This window comes from Pseudorasbora parva, chromosome 22 (genome assembly GCF_024679245.1).
Source record: "Pseudorasbora parva isolate DD20220531a chromosome 22, ASM2467924v1, whole genome shotgun sequence".
Lineage (NCBI taxonomy): Eukaryota > Metazoa > Chordata > Actinopteri > Cypriniformes > Gobionidae > Pseudorasbora > Pseudorasbora parva.
Window position 1 is genome coordinate 26,880,877 of NC_090193.1, and position 12,305 is coordinate 26,893,181.

The window sequence follows — 12,305 nt, forward strand, 5'->3', positions numbered from 1 at the left end:
GTGGTGAGGCCTGGTTGAGTTGAGTAGTAGTATGTTGAAACTCGCAGTTATGGTAAGGGGCGTGACATTTCTGAAAAGTGCTAAAAGCAGTTGACCAATCACAACACACTGGTCCATCAGAACACATTGAGCTTTTCTGAAGGAGGGGCTTTAGAGACCATAACTAAACAAGGGGGAGTTTCACAAAGGTTTCATTGTAAATGAGAACCTTTTTTTTCAACTGACTTAAATAAAGGGAAAATAATTAGGGTTAAATAAAGGCAAATTAATTAAAAAAGCATTAGCCAAGATTCCATCCACTTTTTGTTTTGTTATCAACAAAATGAATATGGATTTAAAAAAATTGCGAAATGTGTTGTCTTTGGCCGGTTGCCATCTAATTGGCCTTTTACAGATAAAATGGTGTGTGTAATGATGTCATTCCCCCAAATACATTTGTTGTAATTTTTGTTGTATTGCTAAATAAATCTGCCCTTGAGTCGTTTCCATACATTATTTTGACTATATTGCAAATTTTGTTGTATCTTTTGCATTCCAATTTTTTTGTAAAATGCAGAGAGTAATGACACAATTCAAATTTGCCAGTTTACTTCTTACTATTTTCATGAATAATAAGCCTCTTACTAAATTAGGAAATAAGATCACGGCGAAGTGGGACGGCTGACAGGACAGCATGTAACAGCCTTTATGTGACGAAGCCCATGGGTTTGTATACAGGGCAGCACATTTGTCCTGTAGCCTACACTGTAAAAAAACATCAGGTCTCCAATTGAACATTTTCCTTTAGAAATGGCAATTATCAGTAAACATTTTCCTGCAAAAAAATCCTTGGATGGAAACCTGGCTATTGTTAGCCAACTTTATTCGCAAGTTCTGTCATTATTGGCACAGTTTGACGAGCCTGAGTTTCCCGAAACCATAGTCCCCCAAAAAAACACTCAAACAGCATCACAAAGTTAAGTTCTTTGTTTGCATGACATGAAGATATAAATCCTTATCTTGAGCAGTCCAATCATATCTTTCATTTCGAATATATACAATTTTCATTAGTCTTTTAGTCTTTCAAAAGATTTGTTTTTGAAGAGCGCGCATGTGTGTATTGTGTGTTCAAGTAAGTAAGAAAGAGCCTATGATTGAATCTGGAAATAAAGCAAAATAACTGCAAAAAAGATTTAAACCTCAGTATGTGCAAATTATAGAAAAAAATCTGCCTATTACCAAATTAAGTTATTACTCTAGCTACATGACATCATTAACCAATGTGGTTGAAAGACAAATATGTGACAATACAGTATCAGGAAACAGTCGTGACTAGCTGATACGCCGTTGTATGGGAAACACACTCCAGAGCGTTACTGACAGACTGGAAAGAGAAGCGTTTCAAATAATGCGTTTTTAAAAATAATTAGCTTTTCTAGTAGACCCCAAAAGCTAAATATTTCATTTCAATATTCATATTTCAATATTTCAAACTGCCTTTGTAAAAATGGTTGTCAAACCAACAATCTGCTACTTACCAGCCACCACTTCAGAGAGAGCGGATCTATGTCATCATCCCTGCCGGTGAGGTACGGTTGCTGTGTATGATCATAGTGTTGGTCAAACCACTCTGACACACCCATGTCTGCTACACAGGACGTACAGCTACAGGAATGACCTCGTCTTGGCTCAGTGATAGGGTGTAACTGTGTCTGGTTCTTTTTCAGTATATTGGCATCGTGGTGAGAGGGTGCATCTGTGATGGGCACAACGCCGGCCTTCTGAATGGTGTGAGCAGCTATCATTAAAAACAAAATAGCACCTAGCAAAGCGCCTAAGTACAGTTTTCTTCTCAACATCATTGTAATGACAAACTAAAACTCGGGATGGATTTTCCAGAGGAAAATATTTAAAGGAGCCACTGCTGTAACATTCACTTCTGGCTTGGCTTGTTCCTGCCAAATGGATTGTGGGTTTTATGGTGTATGATGAGTTGCTTTACAAAACAAAATGGCCTCTGAGGTGGAAAATGACAGGATCTTCAATCCAGGATCGTCCATTATGGCCTTGTTCTATCTGTCCATCCTGTCATGACTTTTCAAAACCAAAGCACAAGGACACATGGTAAAGTGCACTAAACGGAGTCAAAGTGCTTCTTAATGTTGAAGGAAATGGGTTGAGATTTAGCAGCTTCACTTCCTGTCTGTACAGCTGTAGGCGCCTCTGCTCGTGTTTCATTCCACTGCGAACACCCACTGCTGCCAAAGCTTCTGAAAAACAAAAGAACACCAACACTTTTAGACATTTTTCCATTATTGCCATATTCCAAATCAGATTTTGTTAATAAACAAGCCAAAGGGAATTTTGCAAGATTTTCAGCAACAAAAAAACCTACTTAAATGTAGTCACTTCCTTATATAAAACTACCAAACTACTTTAAATAGCACCAAAGACATATAGACTACTTTTAAGGTGTTTTAGAGCACTCCAAAATACAACGAGTAAGTTGTAGAAAATCCACAACTGTTGCCTTGACACAGCAAGAATGTGTCTAACCTCCCTCACAACACATCCCCGGTGAACAACTTCATAAATAAAGCAAGGGTCAGACCAAGCACATCGATGCAGCGAATCCAACTTTAGATTGCTGAGTGTCAAACACAGCTACTCCCACAGTCCCCAGTCCAGAGCTCTGGACTTGATGCATGGTACTAAAAAAGCCTACTTGAAGTCCTTAACAAGCATCCTTGGAACGGTCGCTTTAATTTAAAACAAAAAAAACAAAAGCCATCCCAGAAACCACAGCCAAAGCGACTGCAGAGTAAGGCTGAAACTGTATCCTATAGGAAGTCCAGGACTTTCCTCATCTGTTAGGGATCTGTGCCCGGCGGAGCAGGGAGACGCTGGTAATGGAGTGGGGGATGTGAGATCAGCTGACGTTCAGCTGATTCAGAAGAACCGTCTCTCTCTGCCAGACAGCTGTCTCACTACAGACCAAACAGAATTACATCTCTGGCCAATGCAGCCAAACCTACCTAGTCAGCAAAGTGAGTCTCCCCCACCCTTCATTACTCAAAGTGAACTAATCTCAAAACGAACGCGGGGAGCTTTAAGTAACCAATCCAGAGCTGATGAATCCAGAACGTTCTTGTTAGCTTAAGCTGAGAAACAAGCAGCTCATTCAGAAAACTAATCAAGAAGAATTACAACAGCTGTAAGAAAGACATTAGTTTTCACAAATGGATTTAAATTTATTAGGCCAAAGTAATATTTGCCCTGGTAAATGGGCAGCCTTTGATTTGTGATGTTTTTTTTATTGTATTTTTTTTTTACAGATTCTCATGACTTACCAAGTTAATTTGACTCAACACTGCTGTCTACTCGGGCTTTGCATGGTCAAAGGACAGATAAACTACCTCTACAAAAAGCTCCTGTGTGTTTTTTATTTGAACAGTTATTCAGCTGCATCAAGAGAAACGCCCTGACTGAACTAATTCATTTGCATACCAATATGTGAAACACCAGAGCCAATGGAATTCTCATATTACTGAAACAAGAGGCTCCTCAATGTCTGCCAAACTATTCAGATTTGATTGCTCATTGAAATGTGCCCTTTACACAGCAAAAGGGACCCCTTTTCACAGGACTCCTGTCCAAACTTTCTGTGTGAGCCTTGAGGTGCACACTGGGTTTGGAAGGGAACAACACAGAAAGCAAATGTTAGTTGATAAAAGCTAACAAAAAGAGGAGTTATGAGAACAACAAAGTATTTTAATAAAAGGTCTTTGCCCCAACACAAGCTGCAAAACTCATAGCAATCAATTCACAATAATATAATATATTATATGAGTAAAACAGAGCCTTAGAAAAAAATAACAAAAAAATAATAAAAAATAAAATAAATAATAAATATATATATATATATATATATATATATATATATAAAGATGTATAATAAAAAATAATTAATTTGCAACTTTTTTCCGTTCACTTTTTTTTCTTTTCTCTATATAACGAAATAAAATCACAAAAAATATGACAAGAACAAAGAAAAATAAAGTTGATGGAGCCACTATGCATCACTACCTGCAGGAACAGATGCCAGTCATCTGATCATGTTTTCTAAAATATTAAATCCAGACTGTAATCTAGAGATGTAATTTTGTTTGACACCATCTTGCATTTGACAAATGCATATCTGACTGCTAATCACGAATATTGTGGCATACGTGTCACCATTAGTGTCTGCATTGGTTACCGCCAACCAAAAAATGAAGTCAACACTGGAAGCAATAATTACAGCCACTTCCATTTACCCAAACAGTTTAAATAAACATGTTCATCTGTGTAACCAAACATAAACAGTGTCCGAGATTTTCCATTTTTTGTTTCCTAAACCAACGAACACCAGAAACAAGTCATGCAAAAAAACAGCTATCAAAACTGCTGAGGTGCTAAGAAAAACCCTGCTCTAAAAGATTTGCCTGGGATGCCAGCCAGAGCTTTTTAACTTGCAGAGGCGTAAGAGGCTTGTTTTGCTCAAGGCATGTTAAAGAGTCAGGCCATGTTAACACTACAGTGAGAGTTTCAAGTGAGGTGTGGAGTGGACTGCTAAGGAAAGGGTGTTTTGGGGTTTCATATTACTTGATGTCGGCCTCTCTGTTGTGAAGACGCGTATGGTGTGGTTTCCTCAACATGAGAGGGGAAAAAAAACCACCCACCATCCCCCCAGCATAGCACACTTATCACCTTCTCTGATGGCCAGACTATCTTTCAAAATGCAAAACAAGGGGGCCCTCTCATTTCCTTTTCCCTTAGTCAACCCATATGGGTTAACTCTAAAACTCAGCTTTAGAAAAAAGAATAGCTACACTCTAAAACGTAAATTTATCCAAAAAACAATGTAAAGTACTGCAAAATCCTCTTATATGTTTACCTGTAATCTTAAACTACTATACAGTTGACGCTTTTAAATGTGGTCTTAAAACCCACCTTTTTAGCAGAGCTTTTGGTTGATTTGTTACGTAATTAATTTTGTTTCAGTTTTCATTGTTGATAAACTAAATCTGTAGTGTTTTGAGATTTTGTTTAGTATGAAGTGCGTTACAAAATATTTTTTTTAATTATTATTATACAGTATTATTTTAATTGACAATACATATAATTTTAGTGTAAATATTGTTTTTAGATGTAAAAATTAGGCATGTCACGATACCAAAATTCCAGTAGTCGGTACAAATACCATCAAAATGTTGAATTTTGAAACTATTGGAACTTTTTTTAAACTATTTAATGTAGCTATTTGATAAAAATAGTACATTAAATTCAATGATTTAATTATTAATGACGATAATTATTATAAGTCAATAATACATAAAAAAAAACTCTACACACACCTAATAATAAGTATTATTATTAGTAGTAATAATGTAGTAATTGTTTTATTCGTAAGCTATTATTTAGGGCTGTCAATCGATTAAAATATTTCATTGTGATTAATCGCATATTGTCATGAGTTAACTCGTGATTAATCACAATTTAATCGCACATTTTTATCAGTTCTAAATGTACCTTAAATGTTTCAAGTTCTTAATACTCTAATCAACATGGGTATGGACAAATATGCAAGCTTTATGCAAATGTATGCTTATTTTTAGTGAAACCATACTCACCAGAGCATGAAGACTAGAAACGCATCAAAGGTCACACATGTTTTTCAAAGAACTAGTTCATGTCTCCTAAGCCTATGCTTTACGTTTTTACACTGGCAGTTTAATTCAGAACAGGGCACAGTTCGTATGAATAATTGGTAATGTCAAAGCTGTCATGTGGACCTGGGAGCACTATTACCACATCATGCCTGGAGGAGGTCCATATTGCTGATCTCAGTTTCGCCAACTACAGGCCATGAATCAAACAGAAAATGTGTGCTGCGTTAATCGCGCGTTAATAAAATTAGTGTCGTTAAAATGAATTTGCGTTAACGCGTTATTAACGCTTAATTTTTGAAGGCAGCACACGTGAACCCTTCGCTGCCTTTGATATCCCACAATCTTGTGCTTTCCATTCTGTGACAGTTGAGCTGGGGAAAAAAGACAGTCCACAAAGTCTGAAAAGTTGTGTTTGAGGCTCAGTTTGTTTGTAAATGTACGTTTTTTTACCAACATTTTGCCATTCTGATGTCATTTAAAGCGAGAAACTACTAATGTAGTAATTTAATATTTGTTTAGTTCTCACCAAAGCTCTCTCTGTTTTGCTGTAGATCATTAAACTGTTACGCTGCTTTAGAAGTCTGTCCAAAATTTGTTTCGTGAGGTGCCTTTGTACACAAAACGCTGCCTTACAAGCCATTGTCTGATAAGGAAGTGAGGCAACGAGTTTTTGCAGCCTAGGTTTTCGGACGCAGCCATCATGTGCGTTTAAGTCTCTTTGGTCGGGGCAAGATGGCTGTGTACCTTCTTTTAATGAATTTCAAATTTTAGTAGGCAACCTTGTCAAAATAACACATATTTTACCCCCCCACCCCCACGCCTTTTTTCCCCCAGAGAACATTGCTATGTGCGTTAAATACAATCTTTACGACATGACTTCGAACTCACCATGTGTGTTTGTGATTTGACGATAGTTTTCTTGAACTAAATGGTAAATGCTCATTATGCGTTCTAAAGACAATGAGTGTCACGATGCTTTTATGCCTAGCCTACTACAGAAATGCTGGCAATATTGTCACAGTTTAAAATTTTCAGTACAGACTTGGTATTGTAATAGCGATACTTGTGACATGACATCCCTAGTAAAAAGTATAAATATTGTACAATTAAGTTTGGTTAAACGTACATTAACCTACAAGGTACAACTTTTGGCCCTGTTTGGCAAGGTATCGATTAACGATTTTCTGTGGCCTGTGCAACAAGACTCAAGGGCCCCCCTTCACCCTGCCCCTGCCCCAAAGCAACAATAGCAAAGTCACTATCACCAAGAGCATATAGCCTTACTTCTATAATAAAAAAATCAGGCTTCTGCATGGCTCAGTGGAGATGTATGCAATGGCTTCAGCATAACGTGCATTCAAGAGACAGAACATATGCACAAATGTTTAACATAACTTTTTACAATTCATTTTTCACAGAACTTTGTGGCTACAGAGTAATTATCACATTTTTTAATAGAGCCAGTCAGTTATCTTTTTACTGCAACAGTGAAATAAAGGAGACAGCAAGGGAAGCCTTAACTTAAAACCAGAGATTATTTCTAAAATGCTGCAATGTAAAATTATCACCAGCCATGAAGCAGGCAGTTAGTGTGAGTAAAAGTAAACCATTGGCTACACTGTTGCATGTAGTTCAAAGTCAAGATCATGTTTATTGTTTCACAATGAACTATATCGACCTTTTATGTTGATGCACAACTTTATATAAAAGTCAATGTTGATTCTTGTTTTATTACGGGCTCTGTCATTGTCAGCAGACCCTCTCTGTTCAGCATTTTTTTTGGGGGGGGCGGTTTGAGATTTAGCATGCTTCACATCAACCCTTTTTAGCTAGTGATGTAACGAATCGTTCTTTTTGAACTAATCTTTTTTGAACTAATCGTTCTCATTCACATAGTCTATTGACTCATGTTTCTCGTTCACTGAATTCCTCTCTCCACGCAGCATGGCGCCATTAGCAGCGAGCGCATGCGCAGCTCTGTGGACTGTTTCATTCCGTCAAAGAATGACAAAACCTCAAGCCAATAGCGTTCAAATATGAAAGGAGTGATGTGACGGAGCATGTGATTTGTTGAATTCAGTGAACGAATACGCACTTTACTGACCGAGAGGCTTTGAGTCTGACTCTGAACGACAAATCTCGTTAGTGAACTAATCGGTTCATGACGTTCGTTCACGAACAAAATGAACCAGTTGTTTGAAGGATACTGATAGCGAACAGCTTGGCTCGTGTAGGTGGCATATTTACAGCAAAGAAAGAAATGTACACTTTACCGCTGTAATGAAAACAGTGTAATATTGCAGGTTGATGGTTAAATGATTACTACAGAGTAAAGTAAAGTGTGTCAAAGCACAGTTATAGACAAACCTCATGTTTATAACCCCATGTTTACCATAATCCCAGATATGTCTTAATGTCTGACCAAACAATTAAATGTTAATCATGCAAGAAAACATGCTTTGGTCATCTGAACCACTTATTTAGACTTAATTTATTTAATGAGTGGATAATGCACATTTTAATAAAGCCACATCAGTTTTTTTTGTAAGTAAATACGTTTGTTGACTTAAGACATTACATATAAAACACTCTTTTTCGTCACCTGCGGTCATATTTATATAATATAAAATACAAAAAATGTTACTAAACGAATCAGTGAACGAATCTGAACAAATCATTTTGGTGAACAACCTGAAAATGAATGACTCTCTTAAAAGAATCAAAATTTCCAGCATTATTTCTAGCTCATAGCTATGCCACTCCCACAACATACACATGACAAAGTAGCTGGAGCAACTGTTCTCTATTTACGGATATGACGAGAGACGCATGGGCAAGTGACGTATGCATGCATTTCCTGTGAAAACCATCCCGACAGGCTTAAAATATAAACACTCATAACTATGGTGAATCAAAAATACATTTTAGAAGAATGATATATTGTATTGATTTCAATTTTGTTTATTTTGAACAAAACAAATTACATAGTGTATCTTTAATTTATACACTAATTTAATCTTTAATTCATAGGGAAATGGACATTCCCAAAATTCCATGCATGAATCATCACAGTTGCTAAGAGTTTATAATTATTTTTAAATTGACTTTTTTGTCATATTTTATGTTTTGGAATGTTTTAAATTGCACTATATAGGCTAATTCATTGACACATTGATTCACCAACATGTTTGTAACATAATACATCACTGTATTCTTACAGTAATGTAGTTATTTATTTATTTATTTATTTTTACTGTAAAAATGTCACTTTCCTCGGTAAATGTTATTTTGGCATGTTTTGACAGCTGCTACCAGTCACACAGATCAATATAGATCTTTGGTTAATTCAACTTTATTATTATTATTATTATTTATTTTTACAAAATAAAATTATCTTCATTTCAACCAGCTAAGAGCAGGCAATACTTCTTGGGATGATTGGGTTTTGCAATAACTCTAAACGACTAGTAGTACGAAATAATCCAAACTGACAATCTTCATTTACACACAAATGGTCATATTTCACACTACAGTGATTTTAACTCGTTAAGACGGTCAAAGCCTCAGACCAGCCTCTTGGGCATAAGGCTATAGGCTCGCGTCAGAACGCAGATAACATGGCAAAAATGCTAAGTACAAGTAGGAAGCTCGTTAAGTTTTGAGTCATGGTTTACATCCAAACGAAAAAGTTACAAATAGATTTTACAACACACAAAATATCTAATGCACACTTTAGGATAGTAAAGTAACAGTTTAAGTTCAACAAACACGGATAAGTCATCAAAGACTCAACCGTTCGAAATGTTTCCACTAGAAGTTTAATCTTCGAGGTGGAAACTTGTTCACTCGTGTTCAACTCGAACATGTTGTTTAATAGTAAGTTATTATACTTGCATTCGCTAAACGTGTGGGTTTAGAAATAAGTAAATCGAAAGAAAGAACAACTTCGAGATGGCAGTTCAGCCCAACTCCGTTAACTCATTTGAGACCTCTCATAATAATCTATCACGTATATTCAAATCGATCTGTTAAAGTTGAAACAGGTTTTAGTATAATGCAGTCGTCTAGAAAGCGGGAAGTTACTTACCACATTGATCTAAGCTCGAATGTGGGAAACTAACGAGCAGAACTCCGTCTAGCATGGACTGAGGAAAAATGATGTCAAAGCTCTCTCTCTCTCTCTCTCTCTCTCTCTCTCTCTCTCTCTCTCTCTCTCTCTCTCTCTCTCTCTCTCTCTCTCTCTCTGTGTGTGTGTGTGTGTGTGTGTGTGTGTGTGAATCCTGGTAAACACTTTGTTGTGGGGACCAAATATCTTTTTTGTTGTTGCTGTTGTTGTTCCCCAATGAGGAAAACATCTCATAGGCTAATCATACCAAATTATTATTGTTATTATTATTATTATTATTATTATTATTATTATTATTATTATTATTATTATTATTATTTATATATTTATTATTATTATTATTAATATTATTATTATTATTATTATTTTGAAAATTCATGAAGTTTTCGGTGAGGGTTGTGTTTGTACAGTTTGCATGAGATGATTGACAGATGGCAGATTTTCTAATCGTGATAACTGATCTCTGGCTAATTTCGTTCTTTGAGATTAGGATACTGCACGTTCTTGTGTTTATTCGAAAGGGAAGCCATGATCAGAACTGCAGCGATTGGCTGGCGGCAAAGCATATGATAATGACATCATATATAAAAATAAATAAATAAAAAATAAAGAACATCACCTGATGAAAAACTTGCCGAATTTCTGGACTTTTATAAGAAAAAGTCCAAGCGACCAAACCTGCAGAATATATAGATAGATTAATGTGTAGGCTACTGTTTGTTACAAATTACTGTTACAAACAAATAGAATATATAGATAAATTAATGTGTAGGCTACTGTTAAATCCCAAATTATTTCCATTATTTCACGATTTCTATAGTTGTGCAGGCTTTACATTTTTATTTCAATGTTGTAGCCTAATTTTGAAAAGAATATTAGGTAGCCTATTATTCCCTCATGAAAAAAAAAATCTCTCTCAATGAGTAAAATTGTCTGTGCCTATATTATGATACATACAACATTATAATATTAATATTATACTATTTTAATATATTATTTTATAGCTAAAAAATTTTATTAGGCAATTCTTAGGCTCTTATTCCCCCTTCAATTACCTACTCTTATAAGAAAGTAGCAGTGGTTAGGACAGACTTTATCACCTATATGCTTAAAAAAAAAAAAAAAGCACAATCTAATCATGTTTACAAGAGATAAGAATACAAAGCCTGCTCCTGAGCAGGTTTGAGCTTATGGACCTGTTGCTGTGACAGCAACTCTGTGGTGATCTTTAAAGAACCTAACAATCCTGGATCATGTCAAATCATCACGGTAAAAATCCAGATAATTGAGTAATAGGCCTATGTGCAAAAAATGGACCCCTGCCATGTTGAGATCACATGACCAGCTGTTTTGTGCCATAGATTGAGTTTTTGCTGCTAGTAACAGTGTGTGAATTGTCATTACCCCATAATTAAAGTCTAACCCCTTTTATAATATAACAAATTTGGGTCATCAGAGCTGTGGCACAGTAGACTGAGCTACTGAGAAGTTACTCTAAAAAAACATTACATCTTCAATAGCCTACAGTCTAATTACTTTCTCTAAAAAATACTTATTACTTTCTAAGTCCCATATCAACCTTGGCAGTTTAGGACAGACATGAAACTGATCTTTTCATTATTTCAAATAAAAAATAAAACTGCAAAACTTATTCTTGTTATTCCTATTCTATTAACTTACCAAATTATTTCTGAAGGAAGAAGGTCATGTTAAACATATACATTAGCCTACATAATGATGGTAAATCCACCATTGTTTTATATCGTTCTAGGGGTGGATTAGAATAATCCACTGTTACTTCAATACAGTTTCTGAGTCGTTGATTATCAAGTCATTAATCAATATTTATCGTTCTAAATATTAAATGATTTGAATGACTTCTACAAGCATATTTTAAGAATTTATTTTTGATCTCCAATCACTAGAATAATGATAAATGTTCGAATGATGATTGTCTGGACCTCTTGAGAGAAAGTAGGCTACATTATCAGCATGTTTTAGGGCAAGATTGCTGATCCGAGATAGTGCTGGACCATTTTCAACCTTTAAGAAGCTGTCAGTATCCTTTGCAACTTAGATGAAATATCCAGACACATGGTGTCTAGAAAAAGCTGATACAAGACCATGGTGTAGGGCCCTATAATTTCCACGATCACGGAATTGGCATATTAACGCGGAATCTTGTGTTAAAGCAGATTTCCCCGGAATTTTACATAGGTCTATTGGTAATGACATTATGTTTTGTGTGGGAGGAGAACGTATGTCTGAGGAAACTGCAGACCGGGGGAAGGAAATATTGGCGACACAACCCCTCCCGTCATTTTAGCTCGCCCTTCAAAACAATGAAAGTATGGCGAAGTTGGTCTCTACGGCTCTGCTTTCGTCAGCGAAAAAGTTAAGAAACTCGACGCTAACGCCGGTTTCACAATGCTCGCGCAGGCAGCGCAGACGCTTTGCGTATGGAGAGCGGGAGCCGCGCGCGCCCGTTA

The 12,305-nt window shown here is 36.1% G+C and overlaps 1 protein-coding gene across 2 annotated transcripts in view; it reads right to left on the minus strand.

The window, feature by feature from the left end:
* The window catches only part of st3gal8 (ST3 beta-galactoside alpha-2,3-sialyltransferase 8), a 17,576-nt gene extending 7,708 nt beyond the window's left edge, over window positions 1-9,868 (minus strand). The window contains exons 1-2 of one of the 2 annotated variants that reach the window (XM_067431895.1): window positions 9,778-9,868; window positions 1,518-2,249 (exon numbers count right to left, since the gene is read on the minus strand). In XM_067431895.1, coding sequence (XP_067287996.1) covers window positions 1,518-1,841 — 324 coding nt within the window. In that variant the 5' untranslated portion in view covers window positions 1,842-2,249; window positions 9,778-9,868. The remainder of the gene's footprint in view (window positions 1-1,517; window positions 2,250-9,777) is intronic. The other variant, XM_067431896.1, reaches the window with a different exon arrangement.
* Window positions 9,869-12,305: the final 2,437 nt, after the last annotated feature.